Source organism: Bos indicus, chromosome 28, assembly GCF_029378745.1.
Source record: "Bos indicus isolate NIAB-ARS_2022 breed Sahiwal x Tharparkar chromosome 28, NIAB-ARS_B.indTharparkar_mat_pri_1.0, whole genome shotgun sequence".
Classification (NCBI taxonomy): domain Eukaryota; kingdom Metazoa; phylum Chordata; class Mammalia; order Artiodactyla; family Bovidae; genus Bos; species Bos indicus.
Window position 1 is genome coordinate 41,696,593 of NC_091787.1, and position 23,682 is coordinate 41,720,274.

Here is a 23,682-nt window from a genome sequence, read left to right on the forward strand (position 1 = left end):
CAGGCTCCTCTGTCCATGGCATTTTCCAGGCAAGAGTAATTGAGTAGGGTTGCCATTTCCTTCTCCAGGGGATCTTCCCGACCCAGGGATCGAACCCAGGTCTCTGGCACTGCAGGCAGATGCTTTACTGGGAAAGCCACCAGGGAAGCCTAATCTCATAGGGAACCTAAGTGCAAATGATCAGCCCATTGGGTTTCTCAGGGTTGTTTAATTGGAGAGATTGCAACCTTCCTTAACAGGGAGGATTGTCTATACTCAAAGCCCACTTGGCAGTACTCTGAGCTGAACCAAACTGGGACCCCAATGAAGGGAGAATGCCCTTATTAGAAAATGAATGTATCTTGGCAAAACTTTATAAAGAACCAAAGCAAAAAGAGTTTCAAAAAATTCAGCAAAACAAATGAAGACCTCTCTGAATTTTTGGAAAGGACTTGTCAGGTTTATAGATGTCACACTAATGCAGATCCCAAGGCCCCCCAAAACATAGAATGGCAAATTTTATGTTTTTGTAGGGGTGGGGGCAAAGTACCTCAGATATTGTGAGAAAGTTGCAAAGACTAGATATTTGGAATGAACCCTTTTTAATCAGTAGATGTTGCTTTTAAAGTGTTCAACAAGGAACAACAGAAGGAAGAAGATGCAAAGCAAAACCACTGTTTTGTCAGTAAGTCACCACCGGGGCCCCATAGGTGGCTCTATACTAAAACACAGGAAAAACAACGAAAGGAGACAGCCTCTCATTGGTGGAAAGAAAGAAACACTGGTTAATGAGAAGGCTTAGGGGCTCCCTTGGACTTGAGGCGGTATGAGGTGGTAAATAAGTTTAAACAAAAAAAAATTTTTTTAAATTAGTTTAGAAGGAAAAACTGGGGGCTAAAATGTCCTTTCGGGGCTTTGAAAATTCCCAACATACTTTGAAGATTCCCAGCATACTGCTGGGAATGTAGGCCATGCACATGTGTGAGGCCATAGTTCACTAAAGACCTGAGAAGGCCTGAGGGTCAGTTCTCATCTTTACCCCTGAGGATTTGTGCAGGCAGGACGTGAGAACCAAGGCCAACATGTAAATTGGCTGGCTTAGTGTTGAAGGTGAGGCCCAGCATGCACAGAGTCTTGGCAAAGATAGGAGACCTACTGATTCTAGGTCCTCGAAGAAATCTCTGTCTAGTCATTAGTGACCACTAAGCTAACTGAGGAGAAATTTCAGTGGCTACACGCAACAAATAAAACTGACTGTTAGAATTAGTTCAGAACGGTCACTAAACACTCAACAACAGCAAGTCTTGGGGGAGGAGTGTGAAATCTGATTTTCAGAGTTCCCAGTTTATATTACTTAACATGTCTAGTTTTCAGCAAAAACAAAACAAAGATATGCAAGGAAAGAAATTATGATCGACTTAAAGTGTGTGTGCAGGATGGAAACTGTGCCTAAAGATGCCCAGAAAATGGACTTACTACACAAAGACTTCAACTATTTTAAACATGTTTGAAGAGCTAAAAGAAATATCTAAAGAACTAAAGGAAGGTATGAGATCAATATTAACTAGAGAATACAAATAGTTAGAAATTATAAAAAAGGAATGAAATTAAATAAAAATGAGAATTTATTACCAAATTCAAGGCCATGAAGGTTTATCAATATGGTTTGTTCTTATAGCGTTACAGTTTCATCTCTTATACTTAGGTCTTTGATCCGTTTTGAGTTAATTTTTATACACGGAGTGAGGAAGAAGTCATACTTTGTTCCTTTGCATGTGGATATACAGTTGTCCTAATGCCTTTTGTTGAAGAGTCTATTCTTTTTTCATAGGATGGTGTTATGTGTTGAATTGAGTCCGCCTGCAAAAGATATGTCTGAGTCCTAATCTCCAGTACCTGAGAATGTAACCTTATCTGGAAACAGTCATTGCAGATGTAACTAGTTAAGATGAGGTCATAATGGAGTAAGGTGGACACTTAGTCCAGTATAACTGGTGTCCCTATAAGAACACACACACAGAGGGACCTTGGCCACATGGCAACAGAAGCAGAGATTGGAGTGATACAGCTGCAAGCCAAAGAGTGCCACGGCTTGATGGCCACCACTAAAAGCTAGAGAAAGGTAAGGAGTTCTTCCCTTTGGGCTTCAGGGAAAGCATGGTCCTGCTGACACCTCAATTTATTGCAGCCTAAACTACAAGACAATAAAATTCCATGTGTTTTTTTTTAAAAATGTTTGTTTAGCTATGTATTTTTGGCTGTGTTGGGTCTTAGTCACAGTGGTACGGGCTTTGCTAGCTGTGGCATGTGGCTCAGTAGTTGTGGCCCAGACTTAGTCCCCAGCCAAGGATCAAACCCACGTCCCCTGCTTTGGAAGGTGGATTCTTAACCACTGGACCACCGGGGAAGTCCCAAAAGTTCTGTGGTTTTAAGCCGTCCAATTTGTGGTACTTTAAGGCAGCCTTGGGGAACTAATACAAATGATGTTGGCACTAATGTTAAAAAAAAATCAGTTAACCACAGAAGCTTCTGGACTCTAAGTTCTATTCCATTGGTCTGTAAGGCTTTCACCTCCTTGGTTAAATTTATTTCCTCCCAGACATTTTATTCATCTGGATACTATTGTAAGTGAAATTGTTTTCTTAATTTCCTTTACAGATTGCTCTTTGCTGATGCACAGGAAAACTGATTTTTGAGTGTTGGTCTTGTGCCCTGCAACTTTGCTTAGTTTGTGTATTAGTTCCAGTAGAGAGAGAGAGAGAGTGTGAGTGTGTGTGTGAGTGTGAGTGTGTGTGTTCTAGAGAGAGTGTGTGTGTTCTATGGGATTTTCTGTATATAGAATCATGTCATCTGTAAACAGTTTATCTTGTTTTCCAATTCAGATGGCTTTTTTTTTTGCCTAATTGCTCTGGCTGGGACTTCCAGTATAATGTAGAATAACAGGGTGAAAGCAAGAACATTGTTCTTCAGGGAAAGCTTTCTGTTTTTCACTGATGAGTATAATATTAGCTGTGGGGTTTTCATAACTGTTGCTTATGTTTAGACACGGTCTTGGATTTTGTCAAGTGCTTTTTCCACAGCGATTGATATTATGTGTCCCCTCTCCCCTTTGTTCAGTTAATGGGGTTTATTAGATTGATTTCTTCATGTTTATACAGTGAAAACTTTTATATTTAGAATTAGCCAGTTGGACTCATTTTAGACGATCCCAGTTTTGTTTGCAACATCCAAAGTATTGTAGTCAGGAGCCGGTTAAACATATGCCTTCATCAGGTCTGATCAGGGTGTTGACCTTAGCCATGTGAACATCACAGTGCTTTTTCACAGCATGTTTAATCCAGCGCTTGTTGGCCTTGACATCCACAGTGAATACCAGTGTTATGTTTCCTTCGTGGCTGACTCTGGGGATGGGGAGCTTGATGATGGCATAGCGGTCAGACTTGTTTCTGTTACAGGTGCTCTTCTAGGGTTATTCAGGCTGCCTCCTGAGTCAGTGTTTTGGGCTGTCAGAATGTGTGTGATGTCCGGATCTCCTTTTTTTTTGTGGCTGTGGATGCCTTTGAACACTGCTTTGTTGGCTTTTCAAAGCCTTTACTGTAGCTTTGGCTTTGAGAGGTGCAGCAGCTTCTTTCTCCACCTTTGGCGCCATCTTCATTCATAAAAAAGATTTCAGATTGATTTCTTATGTTGATCCATCCTTGCATTCCTGGGATAAATCCTACATGATCATGATGTAGGTATGATGTATGTATTTTTGTGCTCTTGGATATTCAGAAAGTTTCTGAATACTATTGTGTCTTTGTTACTAAGGGGTATTTTTTTAAATTGAGGAATTGGCTTATAGTGCCGTGTTAGTTTCTGGTATGCAGCAAAGTGGTTCAGTTACACATATGCCTTTTCATTATGGTTTATTATAGGATAATGAATATAGTTCCATGTTAATACAGTAGGGCCTTGATTATCCATCCTATATACTCAATCACATACGCTAATCCGAAACTCCCAGTCCTTCCCTCCCCTACTTCCCTCTCCCTTGGCAACCACAAATCTGTTCTCTGAGTCTTCCTGTTTGGTAGGTATGTACATTTGTCATATTCTAGATTCCACATGTAAGTGATATGGTATTTGTCTTCTCCTGATTTACTTCACTTACTGTGGTAGTTTCAAGGCTCACCATGTTGCTACAAATGGCATTATTTCACTCTTCCGTGTGGCTGAGTATGTTTCCAGTATACGCACCACGGCTTCTTTATCCGTTCATGCCAGTGGCCACTGTGGTTGTCTCCACGTCCTGGCTATTCTGTTATGCTGCTATGAACGTAGGGATCCATGTACCGTTTGGAACTAGAGATTTGTCTGGACACATGCCCTAGACACAGATTTCTGGATGGTATGGTACCTCGTTTTTTTTTAAGTAACTTCCACACTGTTTTCTATAATGTCTACACAATTTATAATCCCACTAACAGTGTAAGATGGTTTCCTTTTCTCAACATACTCTCCAACATTTATTATTTGTAGACTTTTAAATGATGGCAGTTCTGACTCATGTTACAGGACACTGAATATTGTTTATATATATAATCTCTCCCATATACTGTTTGGTTGCCACGCTGTGTCTGGCTTTTTTGCACCCCATGGACTGTAGCCCACCGGGTTTCTCTGTCCATGGGATTTTTCTGGTGACAATACTGGAGTGGGCTTTCATTGCCTTCTGCAGGGGAGCTTCCTGACCCAGGAACTGAACCTGTGTCTCCTGCATCGCAGCTGATTCTCACTGCGTGGCACCGAGCCACCAGGGAAGCCCCGGCACACACACACACACACACACACACACACACACACAGGATACTGGTGTGTAATCTTCTCGTCTCTGCCTGGCTTTGGTATAAGGATAATACTAACCTCATAGGTGTCAGGGCTTCCCTGGTGGCTCAGCGGTAAACAATCTGCCTGCAATGCTGGAGGCGCAGCATGACTATATAAACACTCCCAAAACGTCAGCCAAAGACCACACTAGGATTCATCATCCCACTTTCACATGACCTAAACTCTACTCACCCACTCGGTATTGTTCCAAATATTACGGAGCTTGTTTTCACATCTCTCCCTGCCGCCCCCACCCCTATTTTAATGTTCCATTTAGAATGCAAATAGACATCACTGTGCTTGCGAAGGCCTTGCCATGACCACAGTGCCATGGGCTTCTCTACTCCTTGACCAGATGCTCAGAACCATGGAGAGACAGACTCAGTACAAAACAGACACCAAGTTCAGCTGAAAGTTATGCTCCAGATTTGCCAGCTATATAAGCTGGTGGAATCAGGTCTAGAATCCAGTTGTTGATTATGGATACTATGATTACTATGAATCATATGAATACTATGATTATTAGCATTCTGTCTTGTTATATCCTGTGACTAAATTATTAAAAACAAAACCATAATCAACAAAACCTCCCTTTGTTAAAAAGTACTTATATATAAAAAAAGGTATATAAATTATGTTGGTACATCAGTTTTAAGCACTAGAACCTCTTCCCTGAGAACAGCCATTGATCTTGTTTCATAGACTAAAACAGAAAAGAATCCAAGGATCAAATTTGGGCTGCTCAATATAATCCAAAGATACGTTATGTATGTGTTTGTTTCAAAAATTTCAGAAACCCAATTAGTTTTATCATCTACTGAAAAAGGCAAACATATCAAATACAAAAACACAGAAAAGAAACATAAGCTTTGGAAAAGGTAGTCTTTTTAATAACTGTTGTATCACCAGGTTAAGTCATGCAGTTACAAAGTAGTTAGAAATTTCTAAAAGGATATTATTGTTTAAAAAAAAAGAAAAGCTCATTCTTACATAAATACTCTCTAGTACTTCATTGGGACACTACTGTTCAAAGGCCCTGGCCAAACAACTCCCAACAAAACACACCCCAAGTTGCTTCCAGCCCACTGGGGCTGAAGCCGTGCGCAGAGATGAGGCCTCCAAACGAGGACACAAAGTCAGGGCGAGTTGGGGCCATTGGCAATGCTCAGGGCTGCCAGCCAGACTCCGAAGAGGGAGCCCAAGCAGTTTTTTCTGGGACACTCTACTTGAATTATCGTTCAATTAGTCAATGCAACAGATCCTCAAAAGAGAACAATTAATTAACATGATAAGGAGGTTACTACATTCTTTGGACTATATATCATAATTGTGGTTAGTAAATTCGACAGCCTTAACAAAAATAGCCTCCATCATTTGCAGGTATGAAGATAACTTAATTCTCTACTGGGCTTTTTATTTTTGCTGGATGACAGTATGCAATTGACAAGCTATAAATGATACTGTTTTATGTTATAAAAATACTAGCTTTTTTCATTTATTATGTTTATAGGCATTCACTGCTTGAGTCAAGGTTAGGCTTGTTAAATGATTAAAGGCAATTTTCTTACAGCAGCATGTACTTTTTCTAAAATAAAATACATAAAGAGAAACAGTTTTGTTTTTGTTTGTAACCTGTAAGATCGAGTTATTTTGCTGATGTAAAATACCAATAACTCACTTGAGAACCATGCTACCTCCTGAAAATGCCACGTACCTGCTTCTTACGTGTGTCAAAGCTCCTGGCAGACGTGTTCAGAGCCGAAGCGGCAAGTGACTGACTGGTCTTGGCCGGCAGGTGCCTTCCCAGGGCCACAGCCGACTGTGCCGAGGAGCAGCCATGGAGAAAGGCAGCACAGGCAGGCGGAAGAAACTGTATTTAAAGGCAAAATGCCCAAACGACTCTCTGGAATAGCTAATTTCTACGATCACCTATTAGCTTATACATGATCCCCTAACCTTAATTTTCTTAAGGGGCTGATTTGGATTGACTTGTTGCAAATGGTGTCCATTATCTGTTAAGTCATGAGAGAGAGATTTCCGTGGTTACATGTAAACTCGTGATAGGTCTGCAGATGAAGAGGTGAAAGGGCAGTGAGGAAGTCAGCACAGCCTGGTCTATGTGAAGGTCACGCCAGCCTCGTTGTACACCCTGAAGACCTTCTCGATGGCGTTGACGTAGGCGGCCGTTCTCAGGTCCAGCCCCAGGTTATACTTCATGGCCGTGCGCATGATTTGCTGAGGTGAAGCGGAAAGCGCAGTGATTATCAGCCCGACTCAAGCAGCCAGTCTATGAACACAGGCGCGTAGGAGCCCGGTACGTCACCCGGTACCACTTTAGCACCGGATTTGTACAGCCAAAGAGAAACTACTTAGGCAGAGGAACAACTTCTAGTTGGGAACGATTAATTCTCTGGAATTAATACAAACTACTGTTTAGGCAACAAGAAGGTGCTACTCTACTCTTCAGAATTTAAGATGCGAGCTATCTCTAGGCCCCTTAGACATCTAGTAATCTGAAGTAAGTATGATATACACTAATAATTAAATGAACTAAGGATGGGGTGATGGAAATGTTCTGGGGTTAGTGGTGGTGGCTACATAGCTTTGTGAACATACTTAAAGGCTTTTTGTTATGTATTTTAAAAGGCTGAATTTACGGTACGCTGCTGCTGCTGCTAAGTCACTTCAGTCGTGTCTGACTCTGTGCGACCTCATAGACGGCAGCCCATTAGGCTCCCTTGTCCCTGGGATTCTCCAGGCAAGAACACTGGAGTGGGTTGCCATTTCCTTCTCCAATGCATGAAAGTGAAGAGTGAAAGTGAAGTCGCTCAGTCGTGTCCGACTCTTAGCGACCCCATGGACTGCAGCCCACCAGGCTCCTCCATTCATGGGATTTTCCAGGCAAGAGTGCTGGAGTGGGGTGCCATTGCCTTCTCCTACAGTATGCTAGTTATCTAAAAAAAATTAACGGCAAACACCATGATTAATATCTGCTCTGCTATTTCAACTTAATGCCAAGTGGATAGAATCTGAACTTGAGAAGAAATTAAGAAAACTGGACTCAAACTGTGCTTCAAAGGCTTTGAAATAATGATCAAGTTGTCAAGAAAACTTTCACATATACCAAATTCTATGCAGTAAGGTAGCTTCCTATAGCAATAACAGAGTAATGTGCACTGAGCTGCAATCCAGTTTGGCTGACTAAGCTAAACATCACTCCTCCTAACTTGGCATTAATTATTTCAAAGTCTGGAAAACATATTGAGGACCCTGGAAACAACACTCATCATTTAAGAATGAAAAAGCACACGTTCTGGAACATTTAAACAGACTGATATTTTCTGTCACTGCACACACAATCGGGTGGCTGAGGAGACACTGCTGAGCTGCACTTCATGTAACCAGCAGAAACACAAATAGCATCTGCATACGTACCCTGGCAGAGCGCTCCATGGTGTAAGCTAAACCAGAGTGCACGATGTCTTTCTCAGAGGCACCCTGTTAGGAAAAAGAATAGTTTAACCAAAACCATACAAAGACATGCTTCACCTGTCAGAGAACAATGGATTCTTAAGTCAATATACAGTGAGATAGAATTGTTTTCTTTCAGGCAAGATATACTTCTGAACTTTATCCAATTAATATGTGTTCATTCAGGAAGGTACATTTGTATAACATTTGTATCAATTAAGAAACATGGGTTAAACCTTATTCCAAACTTGTTCTACCAAATTAGGAAACACTCGCTTTACAAGTGAATACTGCTATGCCTTTCACTCATTCACTCAAATGCTGCGTATGCACTATGTGCTAGGAACTCTTCTAGGTACTGAGGACACAGCAGGAAACAGAACAACGAAAATTCTCTCCTCTCATAGTTTAGATTCTAGTGGGGGAAACAGCACACACACTTAAAAACCATGCCGCTAAGATCATCAGCTCAGGGCCTGAGGGCTTCCACTGTTAACAGGGCAGAGTGATGACAGGGATCAGCAGAAGGGCTGGCGGGTGAGGCAGGGAGAAACCCAGGAGGATGCGGCACCCTGGGAATTAAGACGTATTCCTCGGGGAGTGATCACCTGTGACCAGCGGAGGAAGATGAGAACTGGAAAACGACAACATGGCAAATGACAATCTGGCAATGCTGCCAAACTGGTTACCTGGACAAGAGCAGTTTTGGTGGCGTGCTGGGCAGAACAGGAGGTATGGATGCAGAAGAACTGAGAACAGTATATGCACCTTTTACGGAGGTATGCTGTATTAGCAGCGGTCCCCTACTTTTTTGGCACCGGGGACATGTTTTGGGGAAGACAGTCTTCCCACGGACTGGGGAGGAAGGACGGTTTTGGGGTGACTCAAGCACATTTATTGTGCACTTTATTTCTATTATTATCACACTGTGATATATAACGAAGTATACAGCTCACCATCACTCCCCACTCGCTGACAGGGTTCTGGTATGAGCTCCAAGCAACTGACTTACACTGTCCCTGTGCAGGCAGATCTGCTGATGATCTGTATCTGCAGCCGCTCCACGGTGCCAGCACCGGGGCTCCAGCTCCACCTCGGGTCACCAGGCACTAAATGCTTGTGAGCCTGTGCCAGTCACAGTAGGGTTTGTGCTCCTAGGAGAATACCATGCCATCGCTGACCTGATAGGAGGTGGGGCTCAGGTGGTACTGCCAGCAGTGGGGAGTGGGAGAGTGGCTATAACTACAGACGAAGCTTCACCCATTTGCCTGCTGCTCGCCTCCCGCTGTGCAGCTGGTTCCTAATAGGCCACAGACGGTACCCAGGGGCTGGAGGCCCTTGCTATACAGGAAATAAAAATGACAAGACCTGGAAGGGCAAGTGTGATTGAAAGATTTATATTTTCTTAAGACAGCATTTGTTACATTCATAGGAATGACTGACGAGGGAAAATTGATGATGCAAAAGAGGCAAAGGTTTGCTGGAAATTGAAAACCTTTGAGAAATTGAAAACAGGTCATCCAGTTGCCCAGAACAAGATGCAGGCTGAGATGGAAGCACAAAGAGTTGCTCTAGAATAATAACAGGGTACAGATACCAGAAGCTGCAAGTTCCCTGATGCTTCGCTTTTCTGTGAACAGATACCAGGGCATGAACTGGAGTGCAGGGGAGGAAAAAAGGAGAAAATATGATATCATCACCAGGAAAATGAGAAGATGAGTGGAACAGGGGAAAGTAACTTAATTGCTGGGGAACTGAGAACCTACTTGAAGTTAGAGTTTGAAGAGTCAGTGGGGCCTCCTGCTACAGGGAAGGAATGGAGGAGGCAGAGCACGGAATTTCATCAGGTTCTGGTGTTAACAAGAGGGTGTGATGAAGCAAAACAAGACCAGGGAGTGACTGTAATGATGGTGAATGGAATTTAAGTGAAGAAGGCAATGGCACCCCACTCCTGTACTCTTGCCTAGAAAATCCCATCAACGGAGGAGCCTGGTGGGCAGGGGTCGCGAAGAGTCGGACAAGACTGAGCGACTTCACTTTCACTCTTCACTTTCATGCACTGGAGAAGGAAATGGCAACCCACTCCAGTGTTCTTGCCTGGAGAATCCCAGGGACAGGGAAGCCTGGTGGGCTGCTGTCTATGGGGTCGCACAGAGTCGGACATGACTGACGTGATTTAGCAGCAGCAGCAGGGGTAATGGGGACAGTGAAAATATGATCAAGTCAATGACACAGGTCCTGGCAGGGCCAGATCATGGCTGGGGAGGGGAGACTAGAGGAAGGGAGGTGGGGGCAAAAACTCGTTTTTCAGCTAAAACTTATTACAAAACTCCTGTAATAAATAAGTCAATAAGAGATGAGAAACAGCCTTAAAATCAAGAATTGGAAGCACTGAAAGCATTTGAAAGTTGCTGATACACTGATACACTGGCCGCTATGTGCGGGCCATGTGCTAGGATGTGGGGCGACCATGGGAGGAGCAAGAAGCCCACCTTACGGCTGCTGCAGCGGCGGGGCCTGGGGACGCACGTAACTTCCCTGCGATGGAAGGACAGATGAAATGCTGGCACACAGAGGGAACTTCCAGGGGACAGAGATGTGACGATACTCAAGCAGGGAGCAGGTCTGGGTATTCCAAAAGGAGGGACCAAAACCAGGGATGCATAGTTGTGGAAAAGCGGAAGGTTCTTGGAAGAGAACACTGAGTATCCAGAGTGCAAAGAACGTATTTTCTCGTTCAAAACAAAGCCCTTGACATTTCCTCATGTTGTAACAGTCTTAAATTATATTTTCTATGATGGACTATTTCATAAGATATATCACTTAGCCATTTTATGGCCCTCCCACCCCCCACCAGAATGTTAAATCAAACCTAATTTTGAAAATGACTACACACACAGTTCAGTGACATTATGCACAGAATTATTCCTCTCCTTTAGAACTGTTTTTGTAGGATTAATTCCCAGAAGGGATGTTATTATAGTGTCGAAGAGGAGCAACACTTGAATAACATTTTTGCACTGTCAGCAGAATGAAGGTACAACTGCTTCACCACAGACATGGTGAGTATAAGATCCATTGTTTAAGCTAGTTTAATACGTTAAAGGATCCTTATTTTAATTTGTATTTCTTTAACAATGAGGTTAAACATTTCTTCTAAGCCTATTTCCTGTGATTTTTTTCATGATGTATGCCATTTACTGGTAAAGAGATTCTCTTTATGATGTGTATTAATATAATCTATTGAAAGCTAATTAACATCAAATATCCTTTCTCATCTGTTTTCTTAATGTGTCCATATTGCAATTGCAATCTTTATATAAGTCAATCTAATGTTTACTTTTCAGTTCTATTTCTCTAAAGCTTGAGAGTCAACATACACAATAATTCTTCACAATCGTGTTAGAATCACTTGCTGAGTCATCTGTATTGTAGAAGTATCAAAAGCAGTAGAACCATGAATTATTTCATGCTAAGATACTCCATTTTTAGAACATAATAAAAAGGGAAGCCATATAGTGGTCATGTTGGTCACCACCCCTTAAGCCCATTTAATCTATCCGGCCTAATCTGAAGAAGAGAGCCGGCCGTGCATGGAAAATGCCGTCACGAGCACACTCACCGATATCCTGTCTTGGAACTCTGCTGTGGGTACAATGGGAATCGTTCCACCATGTTTTCCAAATTTCCTTTCCAAACTCTCTTGAACAGACACTATAAAAAGCCGAGAAATGAAGATAAAACGCTAGTAGGAAACAACAAATGAAATACAACCCAAAGTAGCCCAAACTATATTCACAATCCTAAACTGAATAGTTTTAGAAACCTTCAACGCTAATGACATAAAAGGGTTACTCATTTAAAACTGAGCTAAAAGGATAAAGCACTTTGCCAAATTCCTATGTAAGTGTGAATTTAGGTCACCGGTCTGTTTCCATAACACCCATTACCAGGGTTTTTCCTTGGCTCTTTTAAAAAGAAAAAGGAATGGAAATTGATGGAAAACTTCACCCAGATTCTCAGTGGGCTCAGTAAAGCTCAGCTGGAGGTCTTGGTCTTATTTTAGCTTGAGGAAAATACTAGTGTTAACTCTGAAGCCTACTCTAGTCAAAGACTAAAAGCATTCTTATCAGAAGATGCAAAAAATTCTTGACACTAGATAGGTCTTTACCAAGAGCAATCTGAGAAAGCAATGGATGAGTATCAACAGGGTTTAAAATGATACTCTTTATATACTACTAACTTACAGATCATGTTCTGGGAACACTTGCAGAATAAACACTGGAATATAAATACATTCTAGAGAGTTCATATATTGAACACCTCTAAAGAAATTGTATATTTTTGGTCTAAGACTCATGAGACAGACTGGTTTCCTACTCTGAGATTAAATAAGAAGTGGGGGAGGGAGGTTCCAGAGGGAGGGGACTCATGTATACCCATGGCTGATTCATGTTGATGTATGGCAGAGACCAACACAATATTGTAAAGCAATTATCCTCCAGTTTAAAAAAAAATTTTAAAAACTAAAAGAAAAAAACATCTAATTATGTAACTATTACTCACTTAATACCACTATCTCATTATTGGTTAACAGAAAAATAACAGAATTCTATATCACCAAAACTACCATTTAATAGAAAAACCTGTAATTACTTTTTAAAACTCAGATACATATCAGAATTATCTTGGAATTTTTTTGGGGAAAAACAAAAAAGGAAATTAGTCCTTTTATTAAACACAAGCTTTCCCCAACCTTTAAGGTGGTCCAAAAGCTTACTCTTAGAGAACACAATAATCAGAACTCACTAAGCAAGTGGTAGTTAGAATCCCTTTCATATTTGAAGGTCAAACGACCGTAGCTGACATGATTTAGATTCTTCAGCCACTCAAAGTAAGACACTGTCACTCCTCCAGCATTCAGGTAGAGATCCTATATACAAAAAAATGAGATGATGGTTGTAGTAAAAGCTTACAGTGAACATAAGAGCTCAATGTGAAAGCAGATTAAATTTCAAACTTCCCATACATATCTTAGAGGCAGAAATTTTACACTTAAGAAATTCAGTTTAGCTGAAATTTTTAAAGTGCTTGCAGCAAAAGGAGTTCTTCAAAATGCATCACAAGTCAACACTAACTTCTAATGACCTTTTGCTACAGACCCCATGCTTAACCACTGAAAAACTTAAGCACATGTTACTCATATTAGCTTTCTGAGTAAAAGGAGCGAGGAACATTTGCAAGTTACAGTAGTATTTCTAGCACATTTCACATTTATATAACTGGATTTAAGAAGTCTAAATACATACTCAAGAAAGAGCCTGAAGTTGAAAGAAAATGTTCAGGTCCAAGTGAACTGTCTTTTTTTTTTTCCGACAGGCTTATTATATTAACCACACTTCCACTTTATTTTCTTAAAAGCAAAATAAAGATGAAAAATTCACTAAGGCTTGGGAAACTAACAATCCTCTCCTCACACTTCCTTGCAAAAAACAATTATGACTCTGAGTACATATAAAATCTGGCAAACATAGTTTACTTACTGGAATAACCATAATGTTCCTCTCTAGGAAAATCTTATCAGCTTCTGGAGTTGTCGGTCCGTTGGCACCTTCAGCAATGATCTGCAAGAAAGTTAGAAACATAGAGAAATGCTGAAACACTGTGAAATCACCTCCAGCTGAGCCTCAGAGATGTGTGCATGGGAGAGAGCTGGGAGAGACAAAAAATTCCCCTTTAAACTGCATGCTGGGGAACTATATGTGAATTATATCCCAGTAAAGCTTTTTTTTTTTAAAGAAGAAACCACTTAGAGCTTTTCCATGACCTCCAATCACACTAGTAAGGTGGAGCCCGTCGTCATGTCACCTTGGCTTTGACTCTTGGTGCATTCGACTTGGTCAGCTGCTTCTCGCTGGCAGCAGGGATCAGTATGTCACAGTCAACCTCCAAGATGCTCCCTTCATAGATCTTTGCTTTGGGGAAGCCCAGGATTGTTCCATGTTGCTATTATTGATTAAAAATCAGAATTAATGGTTGCAACAGAGTTTAAATGTTTATGTTCAGTGCCTATGATATGAAGTCTCATCAGCAAACAAAGTGAAAAGACAGCGCACAGAAGGGAGAAAATATTTGCAAATGAAGAGACCAACAGGGATTAATCTCCAAAATACACTCATGCAGCTCATTAAAAAAACAAACGAATGAATGGAAGACCTAAATAGATATTTCTCCAAAGAAGACATACAGATGGCCAAGAGGCACATGAAAAGATGCTCAGCATCACTAATTATTAGAAAAACGCAAATCAAAACTACAACGAAGGAAAAAAAAAAAAAACTACAACGAAGGGCTTCCCTGGAGGTTCAGTGGTTAAGAATCCACCTTGCAGTGCAGGGGACACCAGTTTGATCCCTGATCCGGGAACAATCCACATGCCTTGGGGCAACTAAGTCTGTGCGCTTCAACTACTGGGCCTGCGCCCCAGAGCCCAGGAGCGGCAGCTACTGAAGCCCTCGTGCCCTACAGCCTGTGAAGTCCCCGCATGGCGCCTAGAGAGTAGCCTCCTCTCACTGCAACTGAAGCACAGCAATCAAAATACAGCACAGCCAATAAAGAAAGAAAAATACTAAAAACAAAACAACTGTACAATGAGCTACCACCTTACAGGGTCAGAATGGCCATCAACAAGAAATCTGCAAACAATGCTGGACAGGCTGCGGAGAAAAGGGAGCCCACCTACACCGCTGGTGGGAATGTGAATTTGGCGTAGCCAGTATGAAGCGTAGTATGGAGGTACCTACAAATAGAGCTACAGTATGATTCAGCCATCCCCTCCTGGGCATGTATCTGGAGAAAACTATAATTCAAAAAGATAGATGTAAGTAGCCAGGGCACAGAAGCAACCTAAATGTCCCCTGGCAGAGGAATGGATGGAGAAGATGGTGCACATATACAATGGGATATCACTCAGCCATAAAGAGCAGGAAACAACGCCATCGGCAGCGACATGAGCGGACCTAGAGACTGTCCTACTGAAGAAAGGCAGACAGGGAGACACATACATGATACGCTTGTGTGCAATCTAAAAAGGGCATAAATGAACGCATCTACAAAACAGGAATAGAGTCCCTACTGAGTGAAGAAAGGCAAACAGAGACAAACACACGATACTGCTCGTGTGTGCAATCTAAAAAGGGCATAAATGAACGCATCTACAAAACAGGAATAGAGTCCCTACTGAGTGAAGAAAGGCAAACAGAGACAAACACACGATACTGCTCATGTGTGCAATCTAAAAAGGGCATAAATGAACGCATCTACAAAACAGAAACAGAGTCACAGATGAAGAAGATAAACTTACGGTCACCGAGGGGGAAAGTGGGGGAGGGATAAATCGAGAGATTGGGACTGACAGACCAGTACATATAAAACTAGATGACCAGGAAGAACCTACTATGTGGCACAGGGAACTCTACTCAGTACCCTGTAAATGACCCACGTGGGACGGAACCCACAAGTGGATGTATGTACACCTGATTCACTTCACTGTACAGTACATATAAAAATAGATAACCAGGAAGAACCTACTGTGTGGCACAGGGAACTCTACTCAGTGCCCTGTAAATGACCCACGTGGGACGGAACCCACAAGTGGATGTATGTACACCTGATTCACTTCACTGTACAGCAGAAACTAGTGCAACATTGTAATCCCAATAAAAATTAATCTAAAAAAAGCAATGGAAACAGATTTCAACAATGCTTATTTCAACTTTATAACATCCAGGTGGTCAAACCCCTCAGATATTAGAACAACATACCAATTTGAAGTCTTCCAGTTCCTTTGGGTCAATACCATCTGGATTCCATATGCTGCCATCAGACTCACCAACAGCAACACATTTAGCACCAAAACGATGTAAATATCTCATAGAGTGCAGGCCCACATTACCAAATCCCTGTGAAGAACAGTTGTACATGAAACAAAAATCAAAGTCCTAGCACAGATGGTTAAGTCTTATTCTGACCAATACACATGCTATTAGTTTAGAAGTAATTCTCAAAATCCTTTTGACAAAAGAAACCATGTCTCTCTTCAATAATAAATTTCTGTGTTTTGGAATTCAGAACTCAACCCTTTGTAATTTGTGCTAGTGAGTCCTGAAGACGTTCAGTTACGAGCAGCTTGCTGACTTATAAAGAAATGGCAACTACGTAGGACTTCAGTCCCTGATGGCCAGATATCCTATGGTCATGAAAAGATAAGTCACTAACTGGGAGGAATATGAGTCTTATTTTAAAGTAGAGTTCAACTTAATTTCGATTCTTCTAAGCAAACTAATCAAACATCGAGCAAAAGCTGAAATCTGGATCACTGTGTATACACATAATAGTTTAAGAGAATGTATTACTCTGCAAATGTCCACTTTAAACCTTAAGAGATCCAAAGGATCAAATTTTAAAGGCTCCAACTGAGAGTGTAAGGATGTGGAACTCGCCTCTCCCCAGAAATACATCAAAAATATATCTGCGAATGGAACAATTTTCACAGAATACCTACTAATCACTAGACCTCAAACGCCTGAAAGGACAAGAGAGATCTGTTAGTTTAGATCTTTCCATTAATAGATCTTTAAAGATCTATTAATCAGGTAGGATGAAAAAAAAAAAAAAAAAAAAAAGGGAAGTGGAATGGGACCTGTGTCCCTGGAGTGAAAGTGTAAAAGTGTTAATCACTCAGCTGTGTCCAACTCTTTGTGACCCCATGGCCTGTGGCCTGTGAGGCTCCTCTGTCCATGGAATTCTCCAGGCAAGAATACTGGAGCAGGTAGCCATTCCCTTCTCCAGGGAATCCTCCCTGACCCAGGGATTGAATCCTGGTCTCTCGCACTACAGAAGGATTCTTTACTGTCTGAGCCACCAGGGAAGCCCTGGAAGGGAGCTACAAAAGGGGAGAGGTTCCTGTATCCTGGGAAGCCGCCTCACAGGTGGGGGAGATCAGGAAAGGGGTTCAGAGGCTCAGAAGAGAGCAAGAGCTGTTCTGTGGCAGGCAGATCAGAGAGGAGACCTGCACAGACTGTCCATGCCACCACCCTGCGCACCCCAGCCTGAAATACACGTCTGCTGGCGGAGGTGGGGGGTGAATGCTGAAACTCAGACTTTAGAGGACAGACCTGGGGGAGGACTGCTATTGGCTGCATGGAGACAGCCTGAGTGTGGCATGGCTGCAACAGAGTGTGTATGAGGAAGCTTGGACCTGCCAGGGACACAGGAGTGTAAGGGCATGCCACTGTAAGTGGCACTTGAAGCGAGGGGCAGGGTTGCCACGCATCCTCTTTCTCTGCAGGCACTGGGGACACACACCCCTGCTGCCCCCTTGCTGGGCTCTTGCAGCTGGCACTGGCAGATTTCCCATGCACAGAGCGGGGCTAAAATCAGAGCTGAGCCCTTGGGCCGTGCATAGCAAAGGGGTGGGCTCGCTGAATACCTAGTGCAGGCTTTGGTCACACTTCCTATCAAGGGGATAACGGCTAGCATACACTGAGGAAAGAGGCGGCGGGCACCCACGCTAAAAATGGCCCTCGCATGAAACAGCACTAAACCCATGCAGGCTACATAGGGATGCGCCCACATGAAAAACAGCCCTCCAAGACCACAGCAGATAATTGTTTCTACTCACAGACATAGAGGACAGACTCGTAGTTGCCAAGGGGGAGGGGGCGAAGGAGGAATGGACTGGGAGTCTGGGAATGGCAGATGTGAATATGAGATGGGTAAAAAGCAAGGTGCTACTGCAGAGCGTAGGAAACTGTATTCACTATTCTGTGACAAGCCACAGTGGACAAGAATACGGAAAGGAACCTACACACGTGCGTGACTGAACCTCTACGCTGCACGACAGAAACTAACACAGCCCTGCAAGTCAACAATACGCCAATACGATTTTAAAAATTGCACATCTGAAAACACTGGAAATCTTACTGCCTGAATATCAGCTATTCCTTAAGAGAGCAACAAACATTTTTACCTGAACCGCAAATGTTTTGTCTCCAAATCCTGGTGTCATTCCTAAAATACTCATGTAAGAAGCCTCATTGATGAAGTTTTCAATCCCATGGAACACTCCCCGGCCGGTAGCAGAGATCCGTCCGTGGATTCCACCCTGACTGATAGGCTTACCAGTAACACAGGCGTGGGCATTAATATCCTGTTAAAAAAAAAAAAGGGCGCAAAACTTAAAATTATACTCATTAGAAGTGTGTGTGTCTTCAAGGTATACTTTCATCAACAGAGATAAATCTCACTTTTTCAGATTCTTGTTCCTAGAAAATATATAATAAAGTATATTGTACTTTCCGATGGGAGAAACATGGTTTTAGGAATTTAACATAAAGTAAGGACAATAAAGGAGAGGGCAATGGCACCCCACTCCAGTACTCTTGCCTGGAAAATCCCAGGGATGGAGGAGCCTGGTAGGTTTCAGTCCATGGGGTCGCTAAGAGTTGGACATGACTTCACTTTCACTTTCATACACTGGAGCAGGAAATGGCAACCCACTCCAGTGTTCTTGCCTGGAGAATCCCAGGGATGGGGGAGTCTGTGGGGTTGCACAGAGTTGGACATGACTGAAGCGACGTAGCAGCAGCAGTAGCAGCAGCAAGGACAATAAAGGACAGAAATGGTATGGACCTAACAGAAGCAGAAGATATTAAGAAGAGGTGGCAAGAATACACAGAAGAACTATACAAAAAAGATCTTCCTGACCCAGATAACCACAATGCTGTGATCACTCACCTAGAGCCAGACATCCTGGAATGTGAAGTCAAGTGGGCCTTAGGAAGCATCACTACGAACAAAGCTAGTGGAGGTGATGGAATTCCAGTTGAGCTATTTCAGATCCTGAAAGATGATGCTGTGAAAGTACTGCACTCAATATGGCAGCAAATTTGGAAAACTCAGCAGTGGCCACAGGACTGGAAAAGGTCTGTTTTCATTCCAATCCCAAAGAAAGGCAATGCCAAAGAATGCTCAAACTACCGCACAATTGCACTCATCTCACACGCTAGTAAAGTAATGCTCAAAAAAAAAAAAAAAAGTAATGCTTATGAACCGTGAACTTCCAGATGTTCAAGCTGGATTTAGAAAAGGCAGAGGAACCAGAGATCAAATTGCCAACATCCGCTGGATCATCGAAAAAGCAAGAGAGTTCCGGAAAAACATATATTTCTGCTTTATTGACTATGCCAAAGCCTTTGACTGTGTGGATCACAATCAACTGTGGAAAATTCTTCAAAAGATGGGAATATCAGACTACCTGACCTGCCTCTTGAGAAACCTATATGCAAGTCAGGAAGAAACAGTTAGAACTGGACATGGAACAACAGACTGGTTCCAAATAGGAAAAGGACTACATCAAGGCTGTATATTGTCATCCTGCTTATTTAACTTATATGCAGAGTACATCATGAGAAATGCTGGCCTGGATGAAGCTCAAGCTGGAATCAAGATTGCTGGGAGAAACATCAATAACCTCAGATATGCAGATGACATCACCCTTATGGCAGAAAGTGAAGAGGAAATAAAAAGCCTCTTGATGAAAGTGAAAGATGAGAGTGAAAAACTTGGCTTAAAACTCAACATTCAGAAAACTAAGATCATGGCATCTGGTCCCATCACTTCATGGGAAATAGATGGGGAAACAGTGGAAACAGTGTCAGACTTTATTTTTTGGGCTCCAAAATCACTGCAGATGGTGACTGCAGCCATGAAATTAAAAGATGCTTACTCCTTGGAAGGCAAGTTATGACCAACCTAGACAGCATATTACAAAGCAGAGACATTACTTTGCCAACAAAGGTCCGTCTAGTCAAAGCCATGGTTTTTCCAGTAGTCGTGTATGGATGTGAGAGTTGGACTATAAAGAAAGCTGAAAGTCAAAGAATGGAAGCTTTGAACTGTGGTGTTGGAGAAGACTCTTGAGAGTCCCTTGGACTGCAAGGAGATCCAAAAAGTCCATCCTAAAGGAGATTAGTCCTGAATATTCATTGGAAGGACTGATGCTGAAATTCGAATACTTTGGCCACCTGATTCGAAGAACTGACTCATTTGAAAAGACCCTGATGCTGGGAAAGATTGAAGGCGGGAGGAGTAGGGGACGACAGAGGATGCGATGGTCGGATGGCATCACTGACTCAATGGACATGAGTCTGAGTGAGCTCCAGGAGTTGGTGATGGACAGTGAAGCCTTGCATGCTGCAGTCCATGGGGTCAAAAAGAGTCAGACACAACTGAGTGACTGAACTGAACTGAAACTGTAGCAACCAGAACAGTGTGCAATAGATAAATCGATGGGTGGGACATGAGAAAACAGAGTCTTAATGTATATAGGAAGTCAATATAAAATACAAGAAGCATTTTACGTCAGAGGCTAAAGTATCTAGTATTTAATAAACTGAGGTGATTTGCTACCCATATGAAATAAGATACAGTGCCTTACTTCATACCATATCCCTTACCCTCCAATGTTCTAGCTGGAGAAGTTAAAAAATGACTACAAATACTTTTACAGAGAGAATTAGGATTATGTTAGGTGTATCATTACCAACAAAGAGGATAAAGTAAAAACCCAAAATGTTCCAGTAAAGTGACTTATGGTATTAGTAGTTTTCCCACAGTGTTCCTTCATGAATAGTTAATGCTTATGAATACAGAATCACAAACCAGGTGCCAAATGCTTTTGAACAGAGAAAATGCAAATGTCGGAGCTGACAGCGATCCTCTCTGAGGTCAGGCACTGTGCCGGCTGGCTGCGAGCTGCCCTGAATACCTAATCGTTCTGGAAAGCCTGGGCCAGGGTGGAGAACTTGCTTGCTTTCCAGTGCCCTCACATCTGAACACAGTAACAAAAACTATGGCTTCTTATCTCAGGCCCGGCCCTGATTCTGAATTTCCTATCACTTTAAGGACAGTCTTTTACCAGCGTTTAGTCTGAGGTTTAGTTGGCAAAGCCTCATAAGACTTTCTCCTGTCACCTTTGGGAACCAGCCAGGAAGTAAGAATGTACAGCCCACTGCATTGTCCTGTTCAGTCCAATGCTTTGCTTAAAAAGCCCACACCCAGAGCTCATTTAACCAAAGAAGGTAACATAGAGAAGCAACTTTTGGGAATGGCAGTCAAAACCAAAGTTCTTTGAAGTGCCTCATACTGCTCCTGTTTTATCGTAGGGGATTTGCAGAATTTAGCTGGTGTAGTATTTATACTTATTTTTTGTGTTTACCAAGAGCCACATTATACTATGACTCACTTAATCCTAATGACCATCTCGTGAACTAGGTACTATTGTTATTTTCTAGATGAGGAATCCGAGACACAGACGGCTTAAGGCACTTGCCGCAGGTCGCGGAGCTGGCGTGTGAAGGAGCCCGTTCCAGAACCCTGGGCGTTGACCAGCGCTCCCAACCACACACACACCACGTCGCTTCGGGAAATGAGACAAGTCTAAACGTCTCCACTAGATGCTGTAGCCCCCTTCCTCTCTTTCAGAGGAAACAATATTCCTCCTCTTCTAAGGCTGATTTTCCACTAGGGCCCTTAAAAGATGAATCCGTGGCCCACAGCCAATCAACATGCCAAACAACAACAAAAACCTTTCTCTTTGGAAAACAGGCACCTTTCAAGTTGTCTTTTCGCCAGTGCCATTTTTCTTAAGTGAAGGCTACTCTTCATGCCCTACTTCACTCTCAGCAGCCCCCCTGAAGGCTGGCTCCATCCTTACTATTCCAACCTAGTTGCTGAATTGGCCTCTGCTCAGAAGCACCCCCAGCATGCACAGTGCACAGCTCTTGGTAGTCCTCATTCTGTTGTAACTAACTGCTTCCCCTCCACCCCGAAAACACTCTCCAGTCTGCCCATTCCTCTCAATTCTAAGGCAGGCCAATAGCGCTTTGGGGCTCCTGTGTCGTCCTCTCTCCCCAACAATCCCATTTTCTGCGGCACACACCTGTTACTTAGCATTTCACTGGCTTCCCTCTGTTTTCACGACAAAGACCAAAGTTCTTGCTGTCACCTACAAGGTAGGACTCTGGTCTGACTCTCTCCTGCGGGCCTCCCTCGTGCCCTCTCTACTCTGGCTACCTCCGTCTTCCCTCAGCCTCTCGTCACCTACTACAAGGTAGGACTCTGGTCTGACTCTCTCCTGCGGGCCTCCCTCGTGCCCTCTCTACTCTGGCTACCAGTCTTCCTGCAGCCTCTCAGGTTCGCTGCTTTTCACATAAGGACCCAGGTGCTTCCTTCTGCCTCTAACCCTTGGCCAGCACCACTTCCCCTGGTTGATAAGTACTCCTCTTTCAGAGTGTAGACCAAAAGGTCACATCTCAAGGAGGCTTTTCTGATCCTACTCCAGAGACGTGGTTCGGTTCCCAGTACTCTTTTCATGGCATCAAAACGCTTTCTTCTAGCCTTACCCCAACTATATTGAACACCTTGCTTGTACTTTATTTTTTTTCATTCTCCAATTAAAAAAAAACTTAATTAATTTGTTTTAATTGGAAGCTAATGACTTTACAATATTGTAGTGGTTTTTGCCATACATTGACATGCATCAGCCATGGGTGTACATGTGTCCCCCATCCTGAACCCCCCTCCCACCTTGCTTGTACTTTATAAGCCTTGCATGTAGTAAGTGATCTCTCTATATTTTTAGAATAAATTGTGAACAGTTAGGGTATGGAGTTCTTAGAGGAAGAGGATCAGGCAAAGCCTTCCTCACAAAAGAGAAGCCATTCTGTTATCTAAGCCTGTCCACGATGCTTGTACTTGAACAGGTCTCAGCACTCAACCATCAGATCAACTGAAATCTAAAGGAAGAAGATGTTGACCTTTTCTGATCTTAGTAAGTTCAGTCAACTAAAACTTGGACTCTGCCAACCACCCAAGCCCCTTCATGAATATGCATGTACCCTTGGCTTAAAAGGTTCCCGCTTTTGCTGTTCTGGGAGACACTGCTTTGGGAAAGATCCCTAGTGCTGACTTGCTCTGAGTAGTAAACCAAGCCAGTCTTCAGTCTGGTCATGTCTTGGCCTAACACCCATCAAGGTGAATCCAGGTTTTGGGTAACAAAATGTCTTTCTTCAGTTACTTCCTCTTCCTGTTCCGTACGTGGTTCGCAAGGCTCCACCCCTTCAAGGACAGAGCGCCAACTGTCCTTGTGTCCTGTGCCCGTGGCGCTGCTTCCACGCAGCCCAGAGGCCCAGGTCCTCCTGGTTCTTTCTGACTCAACCTTGTCCTTCGCCTTGGTCCCACATGTGCAGCCCGGTACTGCCGAGTCCACTCTGAGCCGGTGCTTCTCCCTAGCCACGTGGC

General features: G+C 42.8%; 1 protein-coding gene and 1 long non-coding RNA gene across 2 annotated transcripts in view; one reads left to right on the plus strand and one right to left on the minus strand.

Moving 5' to 3' along the window:
• The first annotated feature begins 1,690 nt into the window (after positions 1 to 1,690).
• On the plus strand, positions 1,691 to 22,440 carry LOC139180431 (uncharacterized). Its single transcript, XR_011564687.1, has 3 exons — positions 1,691 to 2,101; positions 11,259 to 11,381; positions 21,675 to 22,440. It is a non-coding gene; the product is annotated as an uncharacterized lncRNA (long non-coding RNA).
• The window catches only part of GLUD1 (glutamate dehydrogenase 1), a 39,548-nt gene continuing 21,582 nt past the window's right edge, over positions 5,717 to 23,682 (minus strand). The window contains exons 6-13 of the mRNA XM_019953952.2: positions 18,350 to 18,529; positions 16,143 to 16,280; positions 14,188 to 14,325; positions 13,863 to 13,943; positions 13,129 to 13,252; positions 11,942 to 12,033; positions 8,284 to 8,346; positions 5,717 to 7,083 (exon numbers count right to left, since the gene is read on the minus strand). Of these exons, the coding sequence (XP_019809511.2) occupies positions 6,964 to 7,083; positions 8,284 to 8,346; positions 11,942 to 12,033; positions 13,129 to 13,252; positions 13,863 to 13,943; positions 14,188 to 14,325; positions 16,143 to 16,280; positions 18,350 to 18,529 (936 nt within the window). The 3' untranslated portion in view covers positions 5,717 to 6,963. The remainder of the gene's footprint in view (positions 7,084 to 8,283; positions 8,347 to 11,941; positions 12,034 to 13,128; positions 13,253 to 13,862; positions 13,944 to 14,187; positions 14,326 to 16,142; positions 16,281 to 18,349; positions 18,530 to 23,682) is intronic.